Genomic DNA, 17,618 nt, shown 5'->3' with positions numbered 1-17,618 from the left:
AAGCATTCTCCTTTTCTGACTGCTTAGCAAAGTTAAGGAAGAAGTCACATGGATTGGCATCCACTGAATTCCTACTGAAAACCCACATCTAATGACAGTTGTCCCTCCCTTCCTCCTTCAACTCTAAAACTGCTCCTGCCCTTGTCCAGCACATTTATCTGTGCTCTCTCCAGAAAAGCCACCACACACCTCAGTTTCTAACACCAAAAACATGACTGGGTTGGAAGGAAGGAGAAAAACCATGCACTGCCAAACATTCCCATGAGGATTCTGCAAACACTGTTTCCAAAGTAAGTGCAGATTAATCTCTGAGGTCCCATGCTAAAATTAATTGTATGGGCTGGACAGAGGAGAATTAAAGAACTTAACAAAGAAAAACTACAAACTTGATAAGAACTCAGTTGTGTCATGTCCTGCCAGTCCTGTTCCTGTTCCATTCACCTTGCTCTGGCTTTTCTGCATAGACCTTTTATTTGCTCTGCTCCACATGCACCAACTCCAATACTGAATTATTACCATGCTTCATAGCTGGGATTGAAGCTTTACCACCTTCAGAAGGTTCCAAACCACAACTACACATGAAGAAATGATGCCTTGTCTTCTTCTAGCCTCCTGATCTCCCCTACTTCTAAAAAAAAGGGATATAACTCCCTGTCCAAGCTTCCCACAGTGAGGGTCCCCTTTTCTCCATGACCCCAAGCCAGCAAAGCTCCTCAAGCAAGAGCAAAACATCTGCTCCCTCTCACATCTTGCCCTCTGCCAAACTGGACTCTCCCTCCCCCAAAGCCTGTCACTGGCCGCAAGTGTTATAAATGGCACTAATTAGGATCCTAGTTGCCCATTAACTCTTTTATTATTCATGTGACATGTGATAAATGCATTATATTCCTTACAAATGGTTGAGGTGGCACTTACACACAGCAGCATAAACTTGAGAGCCAGGGGAGAGATCATTTAGCACTGACTGACTGCACCATGTAAACTGAAATCTCCTGGGACCAACACAAGAATTAAAGGAGTTTCACATTCCTAGAAATGTAGGTGGACCAGTCACTTAAATTCCAACAGTAATATCTTTTGCATCGCTGTAAATACATTCAAAGATGGCTTTCCCTCACAGCAGTGCACATGGTTCATTGAGAGGAAAAAAATCCCCCAACATGAAAGTCTCTGCACCAGCAAAGTTGTCATTCCTTAGGATTAGCATTTCCTCTTAATTAAGCAGTGAAATTCAGGAGGAAATAACCCCGATGAACATAAATTGCACAGAAATGGATTTGATTTGCATGTCATAATGGCTTCTTTTGGAATTAATTACAGATATGCTGGAGTATGGATTAACATCCTGATTCAGCAATGCATGTGCATGTTCAGCTGCTCTCCTAAGCTAAGGCTGGGAGTGAATTGTATAGACAATTAATTACCATTCCTCTCTCATTTGCCAAAAAAACAGTAAAGTTTTGTGCACAATGAGTCCTTGCATTCCTTCAGAGATCCTGAAAACTCCATAGGCAGAGTTGTCATCCTGTAATGCTCTCCATTAAATTGCACATTATCACCACCAAATATCTCTCTGAAATCTGCCAGCACAGACTATTCATACTTCCTAGGGATAAAAAGCCTAATAAGAAATCAAGTCTTAAAAATAAAGCCCTGCTTCCAAACCACACGTCACATCAACAAGGAGAGTTTTCCTTGCCCAGAGAACACACCAGTGCAATTTCCAAGCTGGCCTTTAATGGTTTGCTAAATGCTTATTTTTAAGCAAACAAGCAGCAAGAGAAATGTGCTTTGAAGGCAGAGATAAAAAACACATCTCTTTATTTTAGGAGCTGCAAAGCCTTTTCTTCCTCTGCTCCACTGCCAAGAAGTGCTGCAACTATTTAAATTCAATCACCACGGGAGTTCGAGGCACACAACGAAAAAGCTGCATATTATGCCCTCTCCCCAAAGGAAAGAGCAGCTCTGCAGAAATAAATGCAGCACCAGCAAATACTTTCCCAATACAGATATGTGACAGAAAAGGAAACGTAAAATCGAGCTAAATCAATAGATCTTAAAGACAAGACTCCATCAAGCCATCCTAAAAACCTGTTCCCAGCATCCAGTTCAAGAGAATTACAGCATTCCCTTGTTGGTTGGGAAAAGGCTCTGGGGAGGAATAAAATCCCAAATCACGTTTTTGCTGCAAACTGCCCAGTAACACTCACAAGGAGAAGCAACTCTTTAAACAAAACCTAAAATATCAACAAAAAATCCTCCAAAATATCAAACGTGAAGGCATTTTTTATAGGAAGGAAAGGAGTATTTAAATATACGCCTTTTATAAAGTGTTTTGTACTGCAATAACATCCATTTTTGTAGTTTCAGTGCATTGTTAGAAAAATTCAATTTCAAGCCAAAGTCATTTGCTTGTTCTCCATGGTTACTAAACAGCTCTAGACCAAAGATATTTCCGATTGCAGAAAAAATCATTCATTTCAGTTACTCTCTAAAAATGCTTAGAAGAAAACAGAACTGATAGCCTGCAATAAATACTGAAAGGAATCTGAATTTCTTAATTCAAAGAATAAAACCTCCAAACATCTCTGAGAGTGTGTTCCCAAAGAACAAAAAGAACAGGCAGAAAATTCCCAGCCAAGCTGACCATTGTTCTCCGTAACCGCTTTCCTAAATGCTGCATGAAGTTTTTAAATAGATGGAGTTTTTAAATAGCTGGAGGGAAGCACATTGCTGGTGTTAGTGCCCAGAACTCTGCTCAGGAGCATCACACACTTTTCCCAAAGCCAGTCCTGCAGTGGGAACATCCCTGTTTCCCCAAGAGCACTGAGAATTGAATGTCACATCTCCTACCTCGATCAAAAAGTCTCCAGTTCTCAGGCCAGCTTGCCATGCTACTCCCCCTTCATCCACAGATTCCAAGTACTGCAAAGCAGGAAAGGCTGGAGTTGGGGTGAATTCTTCAATTGGTGTGTCAGCTTTAAAAATAAACACCACAGTAAAAAAAGAAAGTTAGGAAGTGCTTGCAAATAACACTTGACTACAGGCCTCTTATTGGCCATTCAGGTTTGGGGTTCAGAACTAGTGGGTGCTGAGAGGAAGAGGATCTTGGGGGGGATGAGGATGCTGGGCCAGAGTACAGTCCCTCTGCAATGGCTCAGAGAGCAGAATACCTGCTGCTTCACTGGCACAAATCAGAGCAAAGTGTGCAAGGCAATGCCTGGAGTCTGAGTGTTCCAGGGGATTCAGGATTAGCTCAAGGATCCTGACAAAATGCTTGGAACTCTGGCAACAGCCAACCACAAAGGGATTAGGTAGTGTAGCCAGAATCAGCTTCTGGCCAAACTGAGGTGTGGGGTGGGTAGGAAAGGAGGATCAAGTTTAAACAGAATTTTTTCTTCTCTATGTAGGTGTGTATACTGAAGAAGAGACCAAAATAAATCACTTTTTAGGCACGGAGGCACTGGAACAGCCCTCCCTGTCCCTGTGTCATGTACACAGAGCAGCAGAGAAGCCCTTGGGTGTCTCACCTGAGGTGCCCTCAGCAGTGGCACAGAGAACATGGGCAGCACTCTGGGCTCACCCAGAGGGAGCCACCTCTGCTCAAGCCACTGGGAACTCCCACCAGTGCTCAGGGAACAGGCAGTGCCCTTGCCTTTCCCACTTACAGCTCCAAAGAGTTTATTTGGAAAAGCTTTTCCAACCCTGGCAATCTGAGGTGGCCCTGCTTTAGGGGTGGGGACAGGGAGAGCAAAATCCACATCCCAAAAGGAAGACATGAAATAATTCTTATGCTCAAGCAAGAAGAGGGAGAACCCATGTAAAAGGAGGGGGAGCAAAGATGGGACATACCATCAGATAGATCTTTTTTAAATACAAAAGCAGCAAACTGCACTGGGAGTTAAAAAGCAGAGCATTAAATAGAATGTTTTTTTTTAAGAAAGCCATTATTGCAGATTTTAGCCTAGGGGAAAGCAACATGCAGTGTAACATATGAACAGCTTTAAAAATGGGCACACTCCAGGCCATGCAACATACATGCAGCTTCTGAAGGTATAAAAAAGGATCATATTTTCATACTGAAAATGCACCAATGTCACCTTGCAGAAGATCCACACCTATTTTAAAGAAAACATCCTTCTCCTGTCTATTCCTATTCACAGACCTATTTAAACAGACCGACATTTGAAATAAAGAAGCAGCTTTTATAAGGAAAGCAGGTTCCCCACAGTCAGGCAAACTGCACAGCAAACCAGATTAATGACAAAATATCACAGAGAGCAGCACAATAAAAATACAGGCAGAACTTTCTCTCCCCCCCAAAAAACCATCATACAGGGCTTCTCCTATGTAAAAATGCAAACTGCTTCAGCCAGAAGCCACTAAAACCCATCTGAGTAGTACAGCACACAGAGAATCCTGTTGTCTAGCAACCAAGAGCACCAAGAATAATTCCTGCTTATATTCCGAGATGGACAAATGTCTTCATGCCACAGCACATCACACACACACACACACACACAAGCACATACCTTTTGCCCCTCTGAGCACAAATCCAAATCCTTCATTGTCTTTTTTCTGCAGGACCACTGCCTTTTCTTCTATGATGCAGTCACTGTAGAGAGAATTCCGAGGATAGCGACCATTATTACATCCCTTCATCACCACTGTAGTAGCTGCTCCTCCAGTGTGCAGGTTCATCATCATCACAGCCCGTTAATCAAATAACAGTGCAGAAACCAAGCATGGGGAAACAGAGAACAAACAGCAGCGAGGGCAAGACAAAGACTGAGCTGAATGAGAAAAGAGAACATGACAAAGCAACTCAAAAGGAATGAAAAAGGCAGAGAGGAAAAAGAAAGCAGAAGAAATCATGCATGGTGGTTTCTGTTCTATGTGAATGACTGGATGAACATGGAATCATGTAATCTGTGGGCTAGCTAGGACTCTAAAAGGAAAAAAAGTAAGTGAACTGAACGACAGTATCATTAATAAACTCCTCAATCGTGGATGTACCAGATGCATCTTCTAGTGAAGCCAAAATGAAACCAACCAGAAGAAAAATGAGGCAGCATTTTAAATTTAAAGATAAGAAGTTATGATTTTTCTATCAGCTAACTAAAAGGCACAAATATATTCTGAAAGCTATGCCTTGCATCAAAAGCCCTTTTTCAAGCCTATGGAGTGTTGCATGCTGCAAGGATCCCACATGATCATCTGACAGCCTACAATGCTACCAACGTGCAGCTGCCTTGGCGTCATCGGGCACAAATCTCCACAGCATCAAGGATCTGCATAATGGAAATAGTAACAAGGCATGCACAAGCAGGCAAAAAACATTTCTAAGGAATATTTCCTGTCCTCTGGTAAACAATTAATATTATAAAACAAGGAGATGGTGGAAAGGGCTATTTATGTAAGCAGTGTTCCCTTAAAGAGAAAGTAGCCTTAGGAATCTTGTTGTCATTGGCTGAGATAAAAGTACATGGTAGATGAAGGAAATGAATAAAATACACATTAAAATGGGATCTTTCAGATGTAGGGAACGATCTGTAAAAGCCCCAAGTTGTTTAGTCCCTTTCATTAAACATAAGGTTACTAAAAATAAGCTCGAAGAAAAAAACCATTTTGAAGTAATTTTTTGGTATAAAATCATTGCACAACAGGAGCTGCAAGACATCCTTAGCACTACAGGCAGTGTCAGGGGTTAAGGGCATGGATCGAAGCACTGCAAGCCACGCTGCTTCAAATACCTGCAGGACTATTTCAGGTACAAGCAAGTTTTCCTTGCTTAATTTCTCACTGGCCAACCTCTATCCCTGCTGGGCTCATACAGAATCCAGTCCCTAAAGCAAATAGTGCAAAGAGAGACTGGATCTGCTTCAGGGCCATCAATAATCACAGAGGGGTGGAGGAAACTAAATAAAGAAACATTGATGTGACCTTTTTATTTAAAATGATGGTATCAGGACACCAATGGACAGCCTCCAAACTCCAGATATTTCATATACCACAGACTATTCTTTTGGTGACTTTCCAGCTCTGAGGGATGGAACTTCACTTTACTGCTGAAGTGATGATGTCAGGATGGCTCCCAGATTACAGAGGATTTAACTCCACACAGGAATCAAAGCTACCTCAATGGGGATGTTGGGAGCAAGAGATGATCCCCACAAGTGCCAGCAGCTTTTGCATTGTCTCTCAGCTTGCTCTTATTTACTGCATCATGCAGACGTTGCCTTTCCCCACAATTAATACCCAGAAATTAATCCTACAGAAAAGAGATAAGAAGAAAATGCCTGTTTCTTGAGGAAGCCAAAGGCACTCCCATTCAGGGATATCAGGGTGAGATGGAACAGGAAGCTCTCAGAGGCCAGCCACAGCGTAGCACCAAACTCTCCATCCACATCCTGAGTTATCAGAGCTGACTGATCCTGCAGTGCATTGGCTTGTCTCCTTCATGCCACCCCTCCCATTTTCCAGCTGGGGCTCTGTCCTCCTCCACTGAAGGGTCAACAGCACAGTTGGCTGCAACCTTTTTCTGAATTCTCAGTCAAATTCATAAAACCCATTCCCTTCAAGTTTCCTTGTCACCAAACAATGGCTTAATAGAGGTTAGAAGCAACTTCTGAGGACCTGCTCAGTGCAAGGGTTGGGTTCAGGGAACAGCCTCCTCCCCCTCCCCATGTCCCACCCTCCTCTCAGTTCATGAATTACAGAATTCAGAAGCCTCTCTGCCTGGTGCCTCCACAAACGTTGCTCTGATTCTTTCAGCTTTGCTGACAAAACCAAACAAACTCATAATGTCTTCCCTGAAATTGCTGAAGGCTGAAGGTCCAAAAGCAGCTCAGAAAACTTGGGATCAATTCTCCTGATCAATATTAGGCATCTACACCTAAAAAAATAGGCCCCTTAGGGTCCCTCCCCAGTCAGCTAATGAAATAAATGGGCACTTTCAAGCCATGCTCAGATTAAAGGTATAGAAGACACCTGTGTTTTTCTTTTCAGGTCCAGCTTATTTATTGCAGAAACTACCCAGTTTTATCCTTCAATTTAGATGTTGAAAGTGGGAATGCTAAACTGCCAAAATTTTACAAAGGTTTCAGTTTCACATGCAAGTGGGAGGGAAGAGGGAAGGGAAGGAGAAACACAACATGACTCTGGGTAGGAAAACACACAAACTGATCCCTATTATTTGACAAACACAGTTCACTATTGTGGGGTTTCAGTCATGTACTTCATAAAGAAAGCAACATCACAGCCTGTAAAGTAAAAATGTAGGACTGAAAAAATCAGATGTGTAGCCATTTCTCCTTATTTATGTTCTAGGAGAAGGAGACCTGCAATACTCTTAGGGCATGAGCAGTTAAAACTTGTTAAAGCAATCCCAGGAAGCAAATTGATTCTCCACACCCCCCCACCAAGTGCTGCAGAGCAGCAGGAAAAGGATGGAAAACTCAACAAGCACACAGAAATGAACTGAACCTGCAGCCTCCACACCCCTTCTCCCAGCAAACTCTGCATTCCCAAGGGAAGGGGCAGGAGGGGGGAAAGTTTAACCTCTGGCAGTTTGCAAAGTGGTTTTTGTTTGCTGTGCCATCACAGGGTTGGGCTGTCTCTGAGTCAGGGTGGATCCCTCACCCAAGGGCTGCTCACAGCCTACCTGGGCTTGGCAGCAAAGTGGTGCCAAATGGGAAAGTAGGTCACAATCTCTCCCCATGAGCTTTCTTGGCAGCAGTTCTTTGATCCTGAAGGTGTTGTAAATACTCAGCAGCAGAATTCCTGCAGGGGAGAGCTGCCAGTGACAAAGGAAGGTGACTTTGCATGAGAAGCCTTTTCAGGGGGCTGAGCTCAAGCAGGAAGAAGAGGCATCTCCTCCCAGGTACTTTTTGTGCTCTGTACATGAGGCTGAGCAGTCCCTGCTGCCTGTGATGTGCCAAATTTTAATGGGTAAAATCCTTGCAGTGCCTTTTTGTCCCATCCCAAACGGAAATTAAACGGCCTCCATCTCAGAGACAAGTTCTCAGAATATTACCAGTTCCATATTATGGCAATAAAAAGGGTAATTTTAAAATCAATAGCTCATTACTTAAATAGGGTGTGTGCCACCTTGTCTTTGGGCTGGTGAGACCAAGATTCATTGCACACAAAGTTAAATGCAAAAGACATCCTCTAAGTGCAGAATATTTCTGCCTGAAGAACAGTCATAAAAACTTCAGGCCAAAGAAACAGGCCATCTAAATCTTTGCTTCCTGTAAACAGAAAATATTAGAAAATATATTTGTTCATCAGCTCGTGTAGCTTCCTTAACAATGTAAGAGTTGTGCAGAGCCATTTGGATTTCCATAATTTCACAGTCTTGCCAATGGAGGAAGGGAAAGAGGGTCAGAGATATGAGTTTTGAACTCAGCCCTGTAACATTCAACAGGACAACCATCATTTGTGTAGGTTTTTCAAAACAGCAAGAATTTCTCCTTTGCTGACAGCCCATTAGGGTAATAATGGAGGAAGGAAGCAGAAATGTCAAGTCCTTCATAAAGATCTGCATGAAGAAAATAGAGGTTGAAGCCCAGGTTCCTGATGGAGGGAAACCCATGAAAAGCAGCTTCCCTTTCCTCATCTAGAATAACTACACCCTCTCTCTGAGCATGACTTATTGTACAAGTTAAAACAACAAATTACAGAGGTGGAAACCATCAGGACTACAGGATGTGTTTAGGCAAGTTTGTAGCAAGTGTATCAGTGCCGATTTCAATCTGAAAAGCAGCACATAGAGTCCACTCCACTGAAAACTATCATCATTATCCAGAAACAAAAGTGGCTGTTTGTGGTATTGTCAGCCTCTACCTAAGGCAGAGAAAAAAGGAGCTCAAATAGGAATTATTTTCCTTATTCTCTGCAGTCATGCATCCCTTAAAAACATAATTTAAGTGGAACCTTTGCAGCTTTGACAAACTGGACCACAGCCTTCCAGGGAAGGAAAGTTCTTTGAAAGATGGCACAGGAGAGGCAAATAAATCAACCCATAAATGTATATGCAAGGTCTGACTGCAGTCACACTAATTTCTTCCAGGCTAAGATAGTCACGTTATGGAGGTTATGTTCAAACCCATTGAAGGGAATTTGGGAAATCTGCTCATGAGGAAGAGCTCTTGTCTGCATGTTCTGACAGTCAATCCATGTTAAAGGCACAACAAAAATATTCTCTCCAAGTATTTCCCTTTCTTTTTTGCAGGTTTACCTGACCTGACACCACACAAAATGGAAATTACATCTACAGTAAACCTTCCTGTGAGATGTGACAAACCCACGGTGGGAAAACATTTGCTGTTATTGCTGGAAGGGTCAACCTCACTATTTATAGTCATCTCCCCTAATGACTTCAGGAAAATTGGGTAATTCTAGTCATTAAGGCCTTCAGGATTGATGAAGACCCTGTGTGTGATTGCACAAGTAATAGGTTATTCTGCTGAAGAATAATTCACAACCCAGTACTACTGCCTCGGACGGAATCCTTCTGCAGCTCCTTATGGGAACATCTTAAATATCCAACAATAATTTCCACTTATCTTTTGGTGAATCATATTCATGGTCAAACATAATATGCTTTTACTTTCAATACTTTTCTTTTTTACCACCTACTTATTCCCACCTTCCAGCAACGCTTCCTTTAAGTACAATCTACTCTGAGAGGACACACTCAGTGAAAATACAGTTACTTATTTTGTCCTGCCTTGTGTTAAGAGCTCACTCTGCACAACTGATCAGTCCTAATTTCAGTCATACAGGCAAGTCTGAATGATCTTCCTTAGGAGCAAATATTTACAACTGATCAGTCCTAATTTCAGTCATACAGGCAAGTCTGAATGATTTTCCTTTAGCACAAATATTTACCTGGAAGTTTATAGCAAGGTGTGTTTGGGAGGAAGAAAATATTTTCAAATAGGTGATCAAATATCTCAACATCATACTCAGGGAAGACACAACCCACCATTATAATAGAAATACTGGGCAACAGCAAACTTTAAATTAACAAATTCCTTACTGGGTGACTGAAGAGGAGTATAATGATGGCACAATAATTAAAATATGATAGAGAAGGGATGAACAGAAAATCACAGAGAACTAAAAATTCTCCAGGTCACTTTGCTATTTCACAAAAAAAAAAAAAATCCAGTTAAAAAAATCAAGGCTTTAATCCAATTAAAAATCAGGACCAGCCAACTGCTGGTTGTGTGTCAGTGCCCTCCTGGCACAGTTGGCACTCAAGCAAAAATCCCAGAGAGGGAAGAAAAGATCATCATTGCATTACTTCCCTCTCTGGCTTTATAACTGGTAGCAAACAACTTCTAACTGCAACGAAAAGGGGATATTCTGATTTCTTCTTGGTGAACTCAGCATAGGCTTGTTTTCCTCAGTTGGCCAAGGAAAGGAACAGAGAAATAAGGAAGGGAAATAAGGAATGAACCTCAGCCACACCCCTAGACTCATCCCTTTGTCTTCCCAACCTCCTGTATCAGTGTTGCTCCTCCAGAGCTCAGGGAACACCACACAGAGCTCTTTGATCACCAGAACAGCATTTTCTTTGAAGCTTGTTGATTAAAGAAGGACATGTCAAACTGCAGCATGTTTTAAAGGGGTTTAGATATTCCCCATTTCCTGCATCCAACAGGTCTCCACTCCACAGTGAGGAAATCACAGCGAAACCTGAGGGGGCACAGGAATTCTCCCACCTCAAAAAGGTGTTTCATTCACACTTTTAAACAAGGAATCAAACAGTCCTGATTGCATTTGGAGCACTTGACACCCTGGGTCAAAAATGAACAGTTCTTCACTACCAAACCCACAAGTATCAGTCATGGAGGGATCCAACTGGAACTGGGAAGTGAGAAAGGTGGTGCTGCTTTTTCCAGCCTTTGATTGACAGAGGTGCCCAAAAGATTGATGTTCATTACAAGAAACATGCCCTAAAGAGAGCAACAGTGAAAATACCTCCCTGGATCTACGTTCTAAATCTTTACCAAAAAAATACAGGTTTTAGAAGAGAAACATTCAATTTCATTACAGAATTTCTTTATGCAGAACCAAGGAGAAACTTCCTCTCTCTCTCTCTGTCCATCCACATTCTTTTATTATTCAGCCTTTTATTATAGTCTCATATTCTTGGTGTGTAGGAGAAGGGAGGAGCTCATCTCAAGTAATATTTTTAAGTCAACTGATTTGGCCAGTAGTACTTCTGGGGTTTTCCATGAGTTTTCCCCTTAATTTGCTGAAACTAAACAACTAAAGTGAAATACTGATACAGCAAACCAGAAAGTCAAACATCTTTCTGTAAAAGAAATACAGTGCAAGGCTGATTTTCTGTTATATGGCAATCTCAGGGTAGGATAGGTTGGGGGAAAAACTCAATGTTAAGTTTCTAACCATAAATAAATGTACACCCACTATACATAGGATTCATATGGCCCATATGCATGGATACATTGATATCCATATATGAATATATATATATATACAGAGTATTATAGCCTTTTTAAGACAAAAATGCTGGAAGGCAGGAGGGCTCTGCAGAGGGATCTGGAGAGACTTGAGAGATGGGCTGATTCCAATGGGATGAAGTTCAACAAGGCCAAGTGCAGGTCCTGCCCTTTGGCCACAACAACCCCCTGCAGCGCTCCAGGCTGGGCACAGAGTGGCTGGAGAGCAGCCAGGCAGAGGGACCTGGGGGGACTGAGGGACAGGAAGCTCAACAGGAGCCACCAGTGTGCCCAGGTGGCCAAGAAGGCCAATGGGATCCTGGCCTGGATCCAAACTAGCGTGGCCAGCAGGCCCAGGGCAGTGATCCTTCCCCTGGACTCTGCCTTGGGGAGGCCACACCTTGAGTGTTGTGTTCAGTTCTGGGCCCCTCAGTTCAGAAAGAGATTGAGGGGCTGGAGCGGGGCCAGAGAAGAGCAACAAGGCTGGAGAAGGGACTGGAGCACAAGTGCTGTGGGGAGAGGCTGAGGGAGCTGGGGGTGTTCAGCCTGGAGAAGAGGAGGCTCAGAGGTGACCTCAGCACTGTCTAGAACTCCCTGAAGGGAAGTTCTGGCCAGGTGGGGGTTGGTCTCTTCTCCCAGACACTCAGCAATAGGACAAGGGGGCACGATGGGCTCAAGCTCTGCCAGGGGAAATTTAAGTTGGATATCAGAAAGAAATTCTTTCCAGAGAGAGTGCTCAGGCATTGGAATGGGCTGCCCAGAGAGGGGGTGGATTCCCCATCCCTGGAGATTTTTAAACACAGATTGGACGTGGCACTGAGTGCCATGATCTGGTAAAGGGACTGGAGTTGGACCAAGGGTTGGACTCGATGATCTTGGAGGTCTTTTCCAACCCAATCGATTCTATGATTCTGTGATTCTTTTGCATCTGCACTGGTAGGGAGGAAAGCAAAAAGAATGGCAGGGGATGGTGAGGAAAGTGGCTAAATGAGCTTAAAGAAAAGTTTCCTTCCTTTATCATCACTAATTTCATTTGTATTGTATAAATGAACAGTCTATTCAAGTAACAAAGTAAACCCAAACACAGAATATGCAGATGGGTGTCCTTCTAGCAGAGAACAAGAGTTTTACATCACAGAGTCCCTCCAGCTCTTCCCTGCAGATGTTCCACCTCTCCCGTGAATATTTTGTGGGTACCAGCACACTCCACTCACACCTGACACTCAGTGGCAATTTCCAGGTTTAATTAGCAAGCAATTGAGCAACCCAAAGCTCCACTGTGAAAATATTAATATTCATTGCTCACTCTGTGAGCCCTGAGTAAATAGACTGTACAAACACATATTTTACCTAACTGGAATATTTTATGGGTTAGGTTTGCATTTTTCTGCCCCAAATCAGCCACCAAACCACACAGAAAGAGGAATTTTCTCCCTAATCATCTTATATATGAATTATTCAGACCCAGTCTTGCCATCACAGGCACATTCCATGGTGGCACCAGGGGTTATATCCACCTTCTTCAGCATATCCTCACTTGTGTTTCTATAATATACCTCAGCCACACTGTCAGTTTCAAACTACAACTAACAGAGTGTTTTAACACTTCTAAAAGGTATTAACTGTATACAATGTATGTATTAAATGTGTAAAATATATACAAGCCACTTAAAGCAGCACTTTGGCATCGCAGGCGTTCAAAACAATTATTAAACTCACTCTACATTTTGGTGTCATAACTTGATTTGCTCAGTCAGCCTTTCAGAGACCCTAAAGAAAAGCAAACTCTGAAACAGGGGGAGAAACTGGTGTTGGCAGGACTGGTGATAACCAGGAGACTCATTAGTTTGAAGAGATCCCTTTTAAGGGATCCTGATGGTGAGCAGGAGGAATTCTCATCCTCCAACCCTGACTGTGCATTTCAGCTTTACACATGTCCTTCTCTTAAAAGTCTCCATTTTCCTGAAGGCTACAGTGTTTAAATCCACAGTGTTAAAATTCCTGTAAAATTTTAGGGCAAAAAGTCTTATGTCTTTAGTAAAAGGCCTGTTGCAACTCAGTTTAAAGTTCTGTCTTAAAAGAAATGAGACCTCAACAAAGGCCCAAACCTTTTCTGAAATCATCCTCCCCCTTTATTCCTCTCCAAGAGGAATTTAAAAACACAGTGTAATGTGAGAAACTTTGATTTTCTAGGTTTTCACAGAAAATACCTGTAGAGGTGATGGACAGATTAATTTTAACATACAGAGATGCCCAGTTTAATTTTCACATATCCCTTTAAAAGTCCTGACTAATCATCACAGTATTTTACAGTCTCATTAACATCAAAAAGGAGGTGGCAACACTTTCCTTCTGAAATAAATTCTCCCTCTCCATTTCTCTCATTGCACTAAGCCCTTAAGTTATTTTAAGTCTAAGTTATTTGTGTGCCTACCTGAGAAAACAGCTTGAGAAGTGTCCACCACAAGAGCTCTCCTGCCTAACAGCAGCACCATTTTCAGCAATTTTGTCAAGGCATGGCCAGTTTAGCCCAAAATTTTGGTGGCAGGGAAAAAAAAAATCACTGACTTCACAAATAGCAGCTGACAAAGAGTGAGAATTCTGCATAAATTAAATTGCCCATTACTGCTCTTGATTGAGTGGATATTGAATTGGAGTCTCTCCTTATTGCCCCCTTTCCTTTGGCATTCCTTGGTTTCATTGACATGGAATTTCTGGAAATAAGTTTTTCTACATACTGAAGATGGTAAAAATGTTGGTCTATCATTTTAACTCAATTAAAGAACTAACTTAAGCTGCATAGGTTTTAATTGGAGGTGTATTTCAGAATTTAGGATATTTGAGTAGAGGAATCAACCACCTCTGTTGTAGTTACAGCTGTTGCACAAATCTGACAGTGCTTTGGACATGACAGTCTAAAGAATCACATCATCTACTCAGTGTCAGCCCCAGTTTTCAACAGGAGCACTGAACTCTTAGTTCTGTTTCTGGGCTTAAAATGCTTTATTTCTAAAAAAAAATTTCAAAACACAACTTTGTGTCAAGACAAACAACACACCTCACGTTCTGCACAGTGGAAGGGGTCACCTTTACTTGGAGCATGAAAACCAACCCCTCTCTTACTTTTTTGATTATTTCTTCTCTGAAGAGGAAGAAAAGATATCTGTTGCCTGCCAGTCACCCTTAGAATTTGCCTCACAGATCAAACTCTCCAAATGCAACAAATATTTGTGAAAATCTGGCTGGAAAGAGGAGGGGGAAAAATAAAAGAGTGGTTTAAAGCCCTGCTCCCACTGGAGGGAAGCCACAGGGAGAACCCAACAGCTCCCTGCTCCTTCTGGCCTGCCAGAGCTTCCAACGCATCACTCCCAGGCAGAGGCACCAGCTGGTGGCTTTGCTCATGTAGTGATGAGGGCAGGGGACAGCAGCCAAAGGGGCAGTGGGCAGGGAGTTAAAGGTCACTCAGAGGCAGCCCAGTCATCCCACTGGGGGCTGGGACACAGGTGTGGAGAACACTGACTGCTGGAAACATGATCTTTCTGCTTTTCCCCTGAAAAGCCAACATTTGAATCTCCTGTTTTCCTTTGCTCTATCCTTGCATCTAATTAGGTGGCTCTTGTTTCTAACTAACCTGGTGTCACACCCTCAAAAATTCTTTTGCTGTCTTCTCTTCCCCTTCCCTTTCCCCTTTCCCCATTCCCCTTTCCCCTTTCCCTTTCCCTTTCCCCTTTCCCCTTCCCCTTTCCCCTTCCCCTTTCCCCTTTCCCCATTCCCCTTTCCCCTTTCCCCTTTCCCCTTTCCCCCTTCCCCTTCCCCTTCCCCTTTCCCCCCTCCCCTTTCCCCCTTCCCCTTTCCCTTTCCCCTTTCCCCTTTCCCCTTTCCCTTTCCCCTTTCCCCTTTCCCCCTTCCCCTTCCCCTTTCCCCCCTCCCCTTTCCCTTTCCCCTTTCCCCTTTCCCCTTTCCCCCTTCCCCTTCCCCCCCTCCCCTTTCCCCCTTCCCCTTTCCCCTTTCCCTTTCCCCTTTCCCCTTTCTCTTTCCCCTTTCCCCTTTCCCCTTTCCCCTTTCCCCTTTCCCCTTTCCCCTTCCCCTTCCCCTCCCCTCCCCTCCCTTCCCCTCCCTTCCCCTCCCCTCCCTTTTTCCCTTTTTCCCTTTCCCTTTCCCCTTTCCTAGTACTAGAGGTAGATCCTAAACGTTTTCCAGAAAGAGCATTTTAACTTTCAATTTGGGAAAGGCTCTATTTTTTTTTCAACTTTGTTCTTGGCAACTGTTGATCTTCCTGTGCTAACATTTATCATTAAAAAACCATCAAATAGCCAGCCCAGAAAATGTCTGACAGATTTTAATCATTAGTTACCAAACCATTAGTTGCTAAAAGCTAAAATGCCACTGAAGTGGTTCATGCAAACAACTTAAAAAGGAACTTACAAGTGAATTAAAACTTTTATCACTCATTGGATAGTTTTGCATCTTACTGGAATTGTGTGAGAGTTTTTCAGTGTGATTATGGCAGAGATTTCAGCGCAGAGTTCAGACACACCCCCCCCTTTTTACCTCCTGTTCTAGCAATGACTTTCAATATTTGCTGTAGTTACCATCAGAAGCAGCTCCACTGTGGCACACACAACAGCAGGGGAGGCAAAGTGCAAAGTTTAGCAGCTGAAGTAATTCTCATCAGAAATAAAATAACTGTAAATGGAAAACTTCGCATTTTACATCCCCACCTGTCCCACAGAATCTACAATGCCTTAATTATTGCTTAAATACATATGCAGTTTTTCAAACTGTATTAAATTGTGCTCTTCAAGTTTCTGCTGACATTTTCTAGGCCAAAACTGAGCTGTCAAAAGAGTTAAAATACTGCTGGGTTTCCTTCCTTCCACCAGAGGAAACCTGGAATTGTGTTTAAAATACATGCAACAACTGCAAAATGCCTTTTGACTTCTTGTCAACGTGGAAATCACAGAATAAAGGGAGAGAAATTGTGGATTAATTATTACGAGTGAACAGCACCATTTTAACATCCTTACTCCAGTTCCTGCAAGGGATCACATGAACAGTCCAAACCTCACAGGAAACATGAGTGTGGTGGAACTGGTTCCATCCAACAGGTAAAAATAAAAAAAACCAGTTCACAGAATCATTGAGTGGTTTGGGCTGGAAGGGACCTTAAAGATCATCCAGTTCCAACCCCAGTGCAAAAAAGACCAATTTATTCTCTGTTTAATGACACTTCTCTCAGTGCCTCTGACTGTTCTGCTGGTTTAGGGATATATATATATATAGATATAGATATAGATATATATTTAAAGAGATAACTAATTGCATTCTTCCAGAAAGAGGATTATTTATGTAAAACTTCCACAGGAAACCAGGTCTCAAACTAGATGAAAGTATTTCTGCATCAAATTCAGAGCTTCAACTAAATAAAAAATAAAAGTGTAACACACCTTATGCTTTAACTCTCAAGACAGCACCACTCACATCACAGCTTTGGGACAAATTCAACACATTCTGTGGGTTAAAAAAAAACAAATTCCAAAGCTCTCTTCAGTTCTGGCATTGACATTGGCCATTCCCAGCTGTGCTGAGGGTGGGAGGGACATGATGGGATTCACACAGTGGGAAAGTCTCCACTGCCATGTTCAAAACTTCCACAATTTCCAGCTGGATCATGTTTTCCACCAAAGCAAGTTTATCATTTTCACCTAGTACCAAAATCTACACCTCCAGAACACAAAACTAAGTTATCACTGCAGCATCAGGCACATCACATTCAAAAAGCTGCCCACATTTTACAATTGAAATTAAGCAATTAATTATTTCCACATATCTTAATTTGCTAATTTAATTTTGCCTTCTCTGATTTTCCTGACTGAAAAATTCACTATACTATCTTGAGAGAATTAATCAATTCTCTCACTTCAGTTAAATTATAATTTCTAAAGGTTTACCTTTTTTTTTTTTTTAAATCCAACATGCACTCTGCCTGAGCAATATTTTCTGTTATTAAACTGGAATGAAATAACTGGTTTAAGGCCTACAGACAATCTTCTAATGTATGGATTGAATTAACTGCAGTCATGAACTTTAAGCAAAGTTGAACAGGATTTATGATGCTCTGGAAGCCTTTGCTGGTTACAA

At 42.3% G+C, this 17,618-nt stretch overlaps 1 protein-coding gene across 2 annotated transcripts in view; it reads right to left on the bottom strand.

Annotated features, from left to right (window-relative positions):
- Positions 1-17,618, bottom strand: part of SHANK2 (SH3 and multiple ankyrin repeat domains 2) — a 283,596-nt gene that overhangs the window by 118,799 nt on the left and 147,179 nt on the right. For both annotated transcript variants that reach the window (XM_071559239.1, XM_071559238.1), the window contains 2 exons: positions 4,533-4,615; positions 2,854-2,978 (listed from right to left, as the gene is read on the bottom strand). In XM_071559239.1, the coding sequence (XP_071415340.1) occupies positions 2,854-2,978; positions 4,533-4,615 (208 nt within the window). The remainder of the gene's footprint in view (positions 1-2,853; positions 2,979-4,532; positions 4,616-17,618) is intronic.

Source organism: Pithys albifrons, chromosome 6 (genome assembly GCF_047495875.1).
Source record: "Pithys albifrons albifrons isolate INPA30051 chromosome 6, PitAlb_v1, whole genome shotgun sequence".
NCBI lineage: Eukaryota > Metazoa > Chordata > Aves > Passeriformes > Thamnophilidae > Pithys > Pithys albifrons.
The sequence above is the reverse complement of the archived record's forward strand: the minus strand, read 5'-3'. Positions and strand labels throughout refer to the sequence as shown.